General features: G+C 40.6%; 1 protein-coding gene across 3 annotated transcripts in view; it reads left to right on the top strand.

Moving 5' to 3' along the window:
- LOC138961954 (apical junction molecule ajm-1-like) overlaps positions 1-13,241 on the top strand; it is a 68,870-nt gene that overhangs the window by 16,063 nt on the left and 39,566 nt on the right. For 2 of the 3 annotated variants that reach the window (XM_070333639.1, XM_070333638.1), the window contains exons 4-8: positions 7,203-7,415; positions 8,437-8,528; positions 9,976-10,212; positions 11,936-12,124; positions 12,679-12,792. In XM_070333639.1, the coding sequence (XP_070189740.1) occupies positions 7,203-7,415; positions 8,437-8,528; positions 9,976-10,212; positions 11,936-12,124; positions 12,679-12,792 (845 nt within the window). The remainder of the gene's footprint in view (positions 1-7,202; positions 7,416-8,436; positions 8,529-9,975; positions 10,213-11,935; positions 12,125-12,678; positions 12,793-13,241) is intronic. The other variant, XM_070333640.1, reaches the window with a different exon arrangement.

Genomic DNA, 13,241 nt, shown 5'->3' with positions numbered 1-13,241 from the left:
AATATTGGTTGAAGCTGTTGACACTAGATATATCCAGAATTCCCAGACAGGCATACTTAATGTTAAAAAACTTGGACGAGCGAGGTAAAACATGCTGGGCAACACATGTAAAGAATACATTGTTTAGCACGGGGTTTGGATATGTTTGGTTGCAACAAGGGGTGGGGTGTGAAAAAACATTTATTTCTTTGTTTAAACAGAGAATGGCTGATATGTATTTGCAGGAATGGAATGGTTCCATTTTAAGTAATGACATTTATCAAAACTACCGATTATTCAAAACAGTTTTTGAAAGTGAGAAGTACTTTGATTTCATTGACAAAAAATGTTTCCGCGATTGTTTGATCAAATTGCGTCTGGGTGTGTTGCCTATTGGAGCTTCGTGTTTTAGAAGAACATTTGGAAGGGACAGGAATATTCTATGCAAGCTTTGTGATGTTGTGGAAGACGAAAAGCACTTTGTATTTGATTGTCCATTGTATGCAAACGCCAGGGCTAAGTTTCTAAATACAAGATATAACTCATTAAATTTTGTGAATATTCTCCGTAACGGCTCATCATCTGATATTCGTAGATTAAGCATTTACTTGTTCATTGCTCTAAAAACTCGTCTGGAGTTTACTGAAAACATAGCTCAAGACGACTGATTGTGACTGTATTACTTTACCGTGTATGTTTAGTTTTGTATCTTGGTTGCTTTGCCGCTGTATGTGTTTAGTTTTGTAGCTTCGTGTTGCTTTGCCGCTGTATGTATTTTTGACTTGTATTTTTGTTTGTAACGACCCTATTCTAGGGGCTAGAGGCCTGAAGAATAAATGATGTTCTTGTTCTTGTTCTTGTTCTTGTTCTCTCTCTCTCTCTCTCTCTCTCTCTCTCATTTTGTTGTTTAAGGCAGTGCTAGCTAGGCACACAGATACACCCAACACCACCCACTCATGGGTAAACGTAATATTATTGCTTTGCGTAGGTCTTTGATCGTCGAAGATTCACGAAAAGTGGGGAACATTTCAGAAAGAGATGTTAACATGAAACTGAAAATAAGAAGCCGCTTTATTCTTTCAAAAGAAATTAAGCTGAAACTGAATCCGAGAATTGGTCATGAGAATAGTTTGGGAGAAATTTCTCAGGGCAGCTGTTGGGTTGTGGCTCTCAAAATCTGTTTATCAGGGGTATGAGTTCTCATGTAACTGAAACTATACTTAAAAGTTACTTGGTGATTTTAACAGCTTCATAACACAAGTCCGAAGATTTTAGACATGCTACAATGTCTTTAATCGAAGAAAGTTTGCATTCTTGGCTGAGTCAATGCAGCCCGCTCGAAAATTACTTCCCTTGGACGCGTGACGTCAGCCGAGGAATTGGCCGGTTGAACGGCGCTCTCTTTATACCGTGTAGTGAGTGCAATCGGGTTGTCTTGTCAAGCCCTAAAGCATACTTCACGGGGAGGTGAATAGAAACTTTGGATGGGGTGTCTTCTCCCAGGCGAACATTTCGCAGTAAAAAACTGAGTTTATATAAAGTGTCTTCCGTCCCCCTCCTGCTTTTGTTCAGGTGTTCCCACTTGAACCCTGTTTTTGTTGAACTTATTGGCATATAATGTCACGCGTCGAGGGACACAAACACACACACACACACAAACACACTCACACACAGACACACACACGCGCCCACAAACACACACACACACACACACCCACACCCACACACCACACACACACACACGTGTAATCACACACATACACACACACACACACACACATACGTGTAATCACACACACACACACATACGTGTTATCACACACACACACACACACACACACACACACACACACACACACACACACACACACACACACACACACACACATACACGATAACCATCACAATCACAGTTTGACAAATTCATCTTTGATTTTTTTTTAGGCCGAACCCCCCTCCCCCATTTTCCACACTAGATCCAGCTGTTTCATCTTTGTCTTCGTCTCTCTTCCCTTTATCTTATCTCGTCTACCTACTTGAGTGAGTAACTGAAGAGGTATTGTCATTATCTCTTTCCTAGATTTTCCCACCGACAGAGTTGGTTTTTGTCTTGAATTCAGTACCTCACACGTACACGGTAATTGGCGTGACACCTCAAGCGGACCTTCTTCAGTGTAAAGTGTCTGCTGACCATGGACACGAGGGTCTGTGGTTGAGCAACGTTATGGTTTAACCGGGTGGACTGGGGGAGTAGCAAGAGCATGTGAACCACTTTAGAAATAACTTGTGAAGGTTGCAGTTGGTCAGATCAGAGAAGAGAAGATGGGAACACGGGTCCTGAGAAGATACCACCACCCTAATACTTTACTTTGTGCAAGAATCAATCACGCGTACAGCATTACAGATGCCCAGCTGTACTCTGCATTGTACTGTAAACTTCGCAAGGGCCTTATCGGGTTCCTCGGATGACGTCACTGCCAGGCTAACGCTGCGGCGTCTCTTCTTGTGCTGACAGAGTTGTCGGTCGCGGATTTTGAGTCGTTTCGGCCTGCCAACTGCTTCGTTTTCTTGCGGATTGTGAGAACTAGCAGAAAGTTTCACTCATTTTCATGGTTTCAAACTAATGATAAAAGTATCTCTTCTTCTGGACGAAATTAACAGTCTTTAGTTGAATCAACTCGGAAAACTCTTAAACGCGTGTTTGCACGCGACTCCGCGCATTTTTGAGGCCAGGCAACCCGACAGCTGCCCTTAAAGGCGTGTTTGCACGCGATTCCGCGCATTTTTGAGGCCAGGAAACCCGACAGCTGCCCTTATAGGTCTCAGGGTTTTCATGTCGGATATGAAAAATCGACACATTAAATTGACTTTGAAGTTTGATGCAACACTTTTCATGTGTAAATCAATGTCTCCTTCTCTTACATCAGGGTTAAGAAAAACTGATATCATCTTCTAAATGTTGTTTTATTTTTGATTTGTCAAACTGTATTTCCTACTTTTTGACCATTTTCTATTTTGTCTGGAGAATATCATGAAAATCATCATGAACGAATTGACCGGCCACAAGCGCCTGTGCTTGGTAGAGAAGTGTTAAACACACATAATGATTCTCCACAGCACTCCACCCCGGCCTGAAGTGTTGACATGTTACCCTGACAACGGCACTCCACGCCTGTCCCCCTGTGTTTAAGTGTGATCGTAATGATATCGGGTCCCCCCTCTACAAAATGGAGAGCTGGTTTTACTTTGTTACGGAGTCACTTACAAATCACTGAACGGCTACAAAACTGTCCTAACTTACCCCCCCCTCTCTCTCTCTATATATATATTTCACTATAGATATGTATGTCTAAAAGAGACAGGTTGGAAGATTAGGCATCGCCTAAAACCATTATCCCTTTGTATTAAAGTTTTGAATCTGAATCTGAATCTCTCTCTCTCTCTCTCTCTCTCTCTCTCTCTCTCTCTCTCTCTCTCTCTCTCTCTCTCTCTCTCTCTCTCTTTTTCTTACCCCTCTCTCTCCCTCTCTCTCTCTCTCTCTCTCTCTCTCTCTCTCTCTCTTACCCCCTCTGTCTCTCTCTCTCTATTTCTCTCTCTCTCTCTTACCCCCTCTCTCTCTATGTCTCTCTCTCTCTCTCTCTCTCTGTCTCTGTCTCTCTCTCTCTCTCTCTCTCTCTCTCTCTCTCTCTCTTTACATTTAGTCAAGTTTTGACTAAATGTTTTAACGTAGAGGGGGGAATCGAGACGAGGGTTGTGGTGTATGTGTGTGTGTGTGTGTGTGTGTGTGTGTGTGTCTGTCTGTCTCTGTGTGTGTGTGTAGAGCGATTCAGACTAAACTACTGGACCGATCTTTATGAAATTTGACATGAGAGTTCCTGGGTATGAAATCCCCGAACGTTTTTTTCATTTTTTTTTTATAAATGTCTTTAATGACGTCATATCCGACTTTTCGTGAAAGTTGAGGCGGCACTGTCACGCCCTCATTTTTCAACCAAATTGGTTGAAATTTTGGTCAAGTAATCTTCGACGAAGCCCGGACTTTGGTATTGCATTTCAGCTTGGTGGCTTAAAAATTAATTAATGACTTTGGTCATTAAAAATCTAAAAATTGTAAATGAATATAAAAAAAATATAAAACGATCCAAATTTACGTTCATCTTATTCTCCATCATTTTCTGATTCCAAAAACATATAAATATGTTATATTTGGATTAAAAACAAGCTCTGAAAATTAAATATATAAAAATTATTATCAAAATTAAATTGTCGAAATCAATTTAAAAACACTTTCATCTTATTCCTTGTCGGTTCCTGATTCCAAAAACATATAGATATGATATGTTTGGATTAAAAACACGCTCAGAAAGTTAAAACAAAGAGAGGTACAGAAAAGCGTGCTATCCTTCTTAGCGCAACTACTACCCCGCTCTTCTTGTCAATTTCACTGCCTTTGCCATGAGCGGTGGACTGACGATGCTACGAGTATACGGTCTTGCTGAAAAATGGCATTGCGTTCAGTTTCATTCTGTGAGTTCGACAGCTACTTGACTAAATGTTGTATTTTCGCCTTACGCGACTTGTTTTTTTTTTTACCCCCTCTCTCTCTATGTCTTTCTCGCCTTTCTTTTAAACCCAGCATTTTAACAATGTTTAATAATTAGAATAGTCCCTCCCAAGGGCGAGGTTTGAATGTAAAAAAACATCAGTGTAGCTGTTTGTTTATGCCATTACTCTCGATGCTAAAGATAATGAATGTGTTTGCTGAGTTTACTTTTATCACAGCAATATTCCCATTGTAAATGAAAGGTTCTTTGTCAGAAGGACGTACATGGCAGTGAATATAAAAGAAACGTGTATAGCTTTCAATGCGAAGCATACACGTCAACATGGTCCTCAAACATAGGTGTAATGTTCTGCAGAAAGAAGAAAGGTTCCTTTATATATTTTCACTGTTTGTTTTTCTGTGGGTCTTTCTTGGCTAGCTGCATTCGGCGCATATATATAGTCTTGTTACCGGTGCATGCGTGGCACTGAGACTCGCAATTTACCCGGTGCCAGGGTGCTTTCTATTATGCATGGGGGGAAATAAACGACTCTTGACTGTGCCTTTATTGATTTCACACGGGAATTAATTCGGTCTTCTTGAAGATCCTGCCATTGTTTTTTTCTTATTTTTTGGCTTCTTCTTTTGAACTTCAGTTGCAAGCAGCCCAGAGCATTTTGTCCTCTTTTTTTCTTTAATTCTTTTTTTTTCTTTTTTTCTCCCTTTTCTTTGTTTTTGTGTTGTAGTCGTTGTTCTTACTGTGGCCTTCGGAATAGAGAACATTGACGTGAGTCTGGCAGTGTTTTATTGGTTATGAGAACTTTGGTCATGGCTATGCCAGGTACATTATTACGCTGAGATGGAGAGAGAGATCATTTTTTATTTTTGAGTGTGATTAATATAAGTACGAGTCATAGGAAAAGAGAGAATGACGAGTTTGGGGGCGGGGGGGGGGGGGGGGGGGGCAGTCATTTGTACAAATACCCCCCCCCCCCCCCCCCCCCCCCACCTCAACCTTACTCCTTCCCCTTCCACTCCTTCTCGATCTGTTATGAGTCACAGAAAGTGATCCTTTCGTAAAAAGACAAAAAGCAAACCACATGTTTATGAACACCACCTTCCTTTCTTCTAACGAAATCCAAGACCCACTGCCAGACATATCCCCAGCCCTATGAAAGATCGTCTGTCTCTTCAAAGTTTTGTCATGTATTCAGCGGAGCGAGGATAGGATTCCAGCCGTGACAAAAGGACCGATCGGTGTTCACCCGATATGCTCTTTCACTATCCAGCGTTAGTTTGACTTTTGTCTGACCCCTTATACAAACACAACCGTAACCGCGTAATGGAACATGTGTATACATATATACCATATAATTGTCAGCAATAGCACATGAAGTGGTGCGTATCTGTTCCTTTTAGTCTTCTGGGTCTCCATTCAAGGATGACAAATCCCGCTGAGGTGTTGGGTGAATGAATATAATACATGTATATATTTGAACTGGGTGGGGCTGGGGTAAGAAGAAGTGTGTGTGTGTGTGTGTGTGTGTGTGAGTTGGGGGGGATAATGGGGGATGGTTGGTTAGTGTGTGTGTTTTGAACTCTCTCTCTCTCTCTCTCTCTCTCTCTCTCTCTCTCTCTCTCTGTCTCTCACTCTGTCCTCTCTTTCTCTCTTTATATATATATATATATATATATCTATCTCTCTCTCTCTCTCTCTCTCTCTCTCTCTCTCTCTCTCTCTCTCTCTCTCTCACCTTTCTTTCCTTTGTCTTTCACTCTCCTCCTCTCTCCCCCTGTCTCTGCCCCCACCCCACCCCAACCCGATCTCTGCCATATGTCCGCTCCCTCTTCAGTTCTGAAAACCAATCCTTCTCCCTGGTATGTGTAGTCCTTGACCCCTGCTTGTTTTTCAGCCGTTATCGAATTCTCATCTCATGTCATTGTTGGATGTTTACACAAGAGATTGCAGTATATACATATTACACAATTCTGGCCTATGTATATATACTGCAATCTCTTGTGTAAACATGACAAGTGCAAAGAGCCAGCTGAAAGAACTAAAAGAGTGTTTGTTTTTTCAGTTTTATTGCCTTACATTGTGGTATTACTTCCAACATTTTGTGTGAAGTGAAACATTGTCTAAAGGTGTATGTTTGTTCATGCTATTAAATCTGTTACTGTTGTTGATGTTTGTTCTTTTGTCTTTCTTTCCTTTGCTGTTTATGTTTTTCTGATGACAACTTTTATTTCTAATTCATTAATAGTTTTCTTTTCAGTTACAAAAATGGATTGTCCTTGACAGTGTAGTTGTTTTCAATGTGTGTGTGTGTGTGTGTGTGTGTGTGTGTGTGTGTTTGTGCGTGCGTGTGTGAGTGAGTTGAGTGTGAGTGTGTGTGTGAGTGTGATTGTATGCATGTGTGTGTGCATGTGTGTGTGATTTTATGCTTGTGTGTGTGTCTGTGTGTGTGTGTATGTGAATGCGTGTACGTGTGTGTGCAAGTGACAGCTTCAAAAAGTGGGCTGTATATATATAGACAATGACAATGTTGTTGGCAGTGCAAGTTTCTTTTTGTGCATTTAACTCTTTGACTGTATTGTTCAGTGTCCCTCTCCTCCATACAGAAGTTCACGAACATGTGTTATCAGATTCTTAAAACTAACATTTTTTCTCTTTTTTCAGTTCTCGTTGCTATGGAAGAGAAAGCTCCCTCTCCAATCGAGCGCGCTCACAAGAGTTGCAGGCCATTTTGCAGCAGTTGGAGGAAGCGTGGCCATCTGGACACCCCTATCCTCTGTCCCAGGCCCCCACATCCATGTCTGATGGGTCCTTTCTGGGCAGCGATGAGTTCTTTTATCCTCCTCGCTCACCTTCCATTAGTTCTGAATCATCAAGGTATGTGTGTATGTAAAGGGAAGATATCGTGATTGTAACAATTGATAATTTATTAATTTTTTGTATGCAGTTGTCAGTGTTGTAGTTGGGATGTAAACGTATAATAATAAATTATTGTTGTGTCATGTGCTAGTGTTGATGACGGGCGCAGTGGCGTGGTGGTAAGATGTCGGCCTCCTAATCGGGAGGTCGTGAGTTCAAATCCCAGTCGCTGCCACCTGGTGGGTTAATAGTGGAGATTTTTCCGATCTCCCAGGTCAACTTATGTGCAGACCTGCTAGTGACTAACCCCCTTTGTGTGTACACACAAGCATAAGACCAATTAATTGCGCACGGAAAAGATCCTGTAATCAATGTCGGAGTTCGGTGGGTTATGGAAACATGAAAATACCCAGCATGCTTACTCAACGAAAGCGGAGTGAGCTGACTATGCTCTCAGAGTATAGTGTGGGGAACCCCAATGGGCAAACGAGCTCACACGTAACCAGAAAATTCTGGAACGCTGAAGAAGAAGAAGTTTTGATGAGAATGTTTTCCTTTTTGTTTTAGACTCATGGTTTCTTTGAAAACAAACACAGTGTAGTTTTAACACAGATGACATTTTCAAAGATGTTCTTAATACAATTTTGTTATGTCTAGAGAAATGATAAATCAACTCTGTAGCTCATATACAGGTAGACATTAATGTAGCTTGAAAACATGGACACATGCATAGATATCAAACAGAAGAAAGCTAGAGCATTTTGATAACTTGTTTTCATGAAAACTATGAAGACGTTCAGGGCAGCACTTGCACGAAAGTAAAGCTTTGTTGTTTTGAAGTCTTTTGGGATGCATGATTGAATGTTAGCACTCCCCCGAAATCGGCGTATGCTGCCTGCATGGCGGGGTAAAAACGGTCACGTAAAAATTCACTCGTGCTAAAACATGAGTGAACGTGGGAGTTTCAGCCCATGAACGAAGAAGAAGAAGAAGAATGTTTGCACATGACGTCATTTCAAAATGATCATCTTTTTCACAGGGCATTTTCGGGTCGTTCCAAGGTGTTATCTAGTCACAAGCTGACTGCCTCCCTCAAATCCCTCAACTATCTTGGTCGACCAGCATCAACAGGTGAGGGGAAAAAGAAATTAGACACGAGTGTAGCGGAAAGTTGGTCATAGTTAGTTAAGTTGTGGCTCTTCTGTTGCGGTACAGCTTTGTAGCACTGCTATTTATAAATCAATGATAACTTAAGTCACACTTTGCAATCATCCTTTTGATTATCTGAATAGTTGTAGACATGATTCACGATTTTGTTCTTGTATGTACCATCTATAGCTAGTGCTGTACGTTTTACACCTAATATTATTGATGAGGTGTTTTTTGCTCACTTTTTTATTATTACATTTAGTCAAGTTTTGACTAAATGTTTTAACATAGAGGGGGGAATCGAGACGAGGGTCGTGGTGGATGTGTGTGTGTGTGTGTGTGTGTGTCTGTGTGTGTCTGTGTGTGTGTAGAGTGATTCAGAGTAAACTACTGGACCGATCTTTATGAAATTTTTCATGAGAGTTCCTGGGTATGATGTCCCCAGAAGTTTTTTTCAATTTTTCGATAAATGTCTTTAATGACATCATATCCGGCATTTTGTAAAAGTTGAGGTGGCACTGTCACACCCTCATTTTGTAATCAAATTGATTGAAATTTTGGCCAAGCAATCTTCCACGAAGGCCGGACTTTGGTATTGCATTTCAGCTTGGAGGCTTAAAAATTAATCAGTGACTTTGGTTATTAAAAATCTGAAAATTGTAATTAAAAGTATTTTTTTATAAAACGATCCAAAATTATGTTTATCATATTTCTCATCATTTTCTGATTCCAAAAACATATAAATATGTTATATTCGAATTAAAAACAAGCTCTGAAAATTAAAAATATAAAAATTATGATTAAAATAAAATTTCCGAAATCGATTTAAAAACAATTTCATCTTATTCCTTGTCCATTCCTAATTCCAAAAACATATAGATATGATATGTTTGGATTAAAAACACGTTCAGAGAGTTAAAAAGAATAGAGATATAAAAAAGCGTGCTATCTTCCTCACTGCAACCGCTACCGCGCTTTTCTGGATTGTTGATTTCACTGCCTTTGCCACGAGCGGTAGACAGACGATGCTACGAGTATACGGTCTTGCGGAAAAAATGCAATGCGCGTTCAGTTTCATTCTGTGAGTTTGACTGAGCTTGACTACATGTTGTATTTTCGCCTTACGCGACTTGTTTGAAAGTAGTATTTGATCTTGTTTCTGATTTCTATCATTTGTAAGTCAAGTGGTTAGTCTGCTGTGTTTGTAATTAGTCATTAACAAACACACTTATATTTATGTAGCAGCTACGGTACACTCACTGTGAGTCACTAACATCCTCGAGCTCTGAATAAAATATATTTGTTTAAAACTGTCTTCAAACTGTATGGCTCACAGGAGTCACAGCTCGATCTTGACAAGGAAAAGGGACTGTGCAAAAAAGCTTGAACGTGTGTTCCGACCTAAAACCAGAATTTGACATTCACACAGAACCAGGGGAACACACTTGCAGTGTTACCTCCCCTGATCTAGCTCTGCCCCCTGCTCACCTCTCTCACACACGACGCTCCAAGTCTGGATTTTGGAGCGGAACAGCCAAACCACCAGAGATACGCAAGCAGCCAGGCTCTTCCTTTGGGTCACGTATGTCATACAGCGCTGAACGGCCGCTGGTTACCTCCCCTGACCTAGAAGTTCAACAGGAAGAAAATGGTCCTATTATTGAAGGTTAGATCAAGAGCGGAGAACTCTTGGAAAATTAAAAATTATGGAGAATTTTGTTAAGCCTAAATAGAGCTAGAGTAATTAAGCTAGAGTTGTGCCGTTGTTTGCTTGATCGTCACATTTGATGCGATTTATGTAATATGTTCACATTCGTGTTGATGTACTTAGTTGCAAATGCAGTATTAAATGTGTTTGTGTAGAATTTATTTTTACTTTGTAATCTAGTTTGCCATAGCAAGCATGAATTTAGTTTTTACTTTCTGTTGTGTTTACATTGATTCATAGTCACTTACATTGAAGAACACTGCAACATCATCTTCACTTGTTAAATCATTGAAGAATAAACCACAAACACAAAAAATGAGCAAGAAAAAAAAGACACAAAGTAAAGGCACGGAGAACAGCTGTCCGTTTACAGCAAAGTGATGGCTTAATTTTTCAGTAGCTCAGGTTGGAGATTGATACATCAGCTCTGAGTCTTGTACATATGTTAAGAGTATCTTTTTCGATGGGTTTCAAAGCGAGGGAAAATATAACTTTATGAATAATCAAGTGAAATATTACAAGTGATTTTGCATATTTGCTGAAGAAGTTAAACATTGAAAGCTCTTCTTTTTAGAAGAAGTTGGAGAAGGAATGTTTGTGTTTGCAGAAGACTTTAGGGTTAGATTTCTCATATGTGCGGAGGAAGTTAAAGGGATGAATTATTCATACAGTGTACATGTACATGTACGTGTATTTGCAGAAAAAGTTACAGATGGTCTATTCAAATTTACATGAGAAAGAGAAGTTAGAGACGGATTGTCCACATTTGCAGAAGACGGAGAGTGATTCTTCATTCATGTGCTAAAGTTTCAGGTTGATTGTTCATATTTGCAGAGGTTAGAGGTGATTTTCTGTGTATTTGCAGAAGTTAGAGATGGATTGTTCATATTTGCAGAAGAAAAGATGGTTTCAATTTGCAGAAGTTGCAGATGCCTTGTTCATAAGCTGTGTTAGAGATGGATTGTTCATATTCACGGCAGTTGGATTATGATTGGTCATATATTTTGCAGAACTTAGAGATCTATGGATTGTTAGAAGTTAAACTAAATCTGGATTGTTCATTTTTGGCTCACGTAAGTGTAGCCTATGCGATGATAAACTTTGTCTGTCTGTGCGTGCGTGCGTGCGTGCGTGCGTGCGTGCGTATGTATGTATGTGTGTATGTCTGTGGTAGAAACTTTAACATTTCCGAGTCTATGGATTACGTCAGTCTCGGTCAAAAGTGTTCGACGTGTGTGATAGAAACTATTTGAAGACGTCACATTATGACGTAAGAGGGTTAGACGTCACGCAAAGGAATTACTGAAAGTCTCGGTCATTGTTATTGTGAGCGGGCCGAGACTTCTTGGCAGATCCAGGGTCTCGCTTTCTTGCATAGTTTCACCTATGCTTACTGTGTGTGTGTGTGTGTGTGTGTGTGTGTGTGTGTGTGTGTGTGTGTGTGTGTGTGTGTGTGTGTGTGTGTGTGTGTGTGTATGTGTGACGGAGTGATTGAGTTTGTGTTACTGTTTGTCGATTTCTTACGTGAGCCTTGAAGGCTTCGCCTCTTCTTACAGAAGAAGAGATGGTTTAAATTAACAGAAGAAGTTAGAGATGGATTACTCATATTTTTCAAAAGTAGGTAAAGAAATTGTTCACATTTGTGTGGAAGAAGTTCGACATGGATTGTTACTATTTGCAGAAGAGCCTGGAGATGGGCGCAGCAGTTCAGGGTCACGCGCCATCAGTGTTCAAGTTTCGTCCCCCTTGGGTTTCGTCACTGAGGGCACAGACCCTGCCCCCTTGAGCAAGCTGGAGGAAGAGGCAGACGCTGACAGAACCAGCCTCTCTTCTTCTGTGCAACAAGAAGAGGACATCCTTCTGCCTTCAGGTATTTGGTGCATATTCGTTAAAGTAAGATAGAATAATTACACTGTTTAGATGCCGTCAGCCTTGGTTTGTTTTTGTTTTCCTTGTGTTTTTTTTCTCCCTTTTTTCATCTTTTTTTCTCCATTGTTTGTTTGTTGGTTGGTGTTTTTTGTTTTGTTAATTTTGTGAATTTTTTAATGGGGGGGGGGGGGGGGGGGGTGGGGGTAGGGATGCAGCTTTTGATTTTGAAAATGTTTACTTGTACATCTCTGTAAGTATAAGGTATTTTGTCATGAAGTTTCATTATTGTCTTCTTTGAATGTATTTGAGATTGGACAACAAGAGGTATAGCTATGCTTTTGCCACCAAATATACCAGCCCCAAATCATAGGCTACTGCTACCAACAAAAAAGTCTGAATTACCGTACATTGTGCTGTTCTTAATTAGTGTATGCGATTTCCATTGCTGTCTTTAAACCTTGCTCTAATTGATAAATACTACACCTGCCCTGTCTACTACACCTGCCCTGTCTACTACACCTGCCCTGTCTACTACACCTGCCCTGTCTACTACAGATGGAGAAGAGGCAGAAGGGAGCCTAAAAGAGAATGACTGGCCGGAAGATGCAGAGGAACAGATAACTGAGGGAGAGGACGGTCTGGCAAGGCCTCTGCAGCCACAGTATTCAGGTACACTGATTTATTGCCCCTCGGTCTGTACTTGTATTTCTTTCTAGCTTTGACTTCCTTCCTGTGTTTTGTTTTTTTCATTCTTTCTGTCTTTCTTCCTTTCTGTCTTTCTTTCTTTCTGCCTTTCTGTGTTTCTTTCTTTCTTTCTTTCTCTCTTTTTGGCTCACGTAAGTGTAGCCTATGCGATGCTAACTTTTGTCTGTCTGTGCGTGCGTGCGTGCGTGCGTGCGTGCGTGCGTATGTATGTATGTATGTCTGTGGTAGAAACTTTAACATTTGAAGACGTCACAACATTTGAAGACGTCACATTATGACGTAAGAGGGTTAGACGTCACGCGAAGGAATTACTGAAAGTCTCGGTCATTGTTATTTTGCCGAGCGGGCCGAGACTAGTTTTTTCTTCGAAATCGGCCATTCAGATCTAGATCTAGTGTCTCGCTTTCTTGCAC

This window comes from Littorina saxatilis, linkage group LG3 (assembly GCF_037325665.1).
Source record: "Littorina saxatilis isolate snail1 linkage group LG3, US_GU_Lsax_2.0, whole genome shotgun sequence".
Lineage (NCBI taxonomy): Eukaryota > Metazoa > Mollusca > Gastropoda > Littorinimorpha > Littorinidae > Littorina > Littorina saxatilis.
The sequence above is the reverse complement of the archived record's forward strand: the minus strand, read 5'-3'. Positions and strand labels throughout refer to the sequence as shown.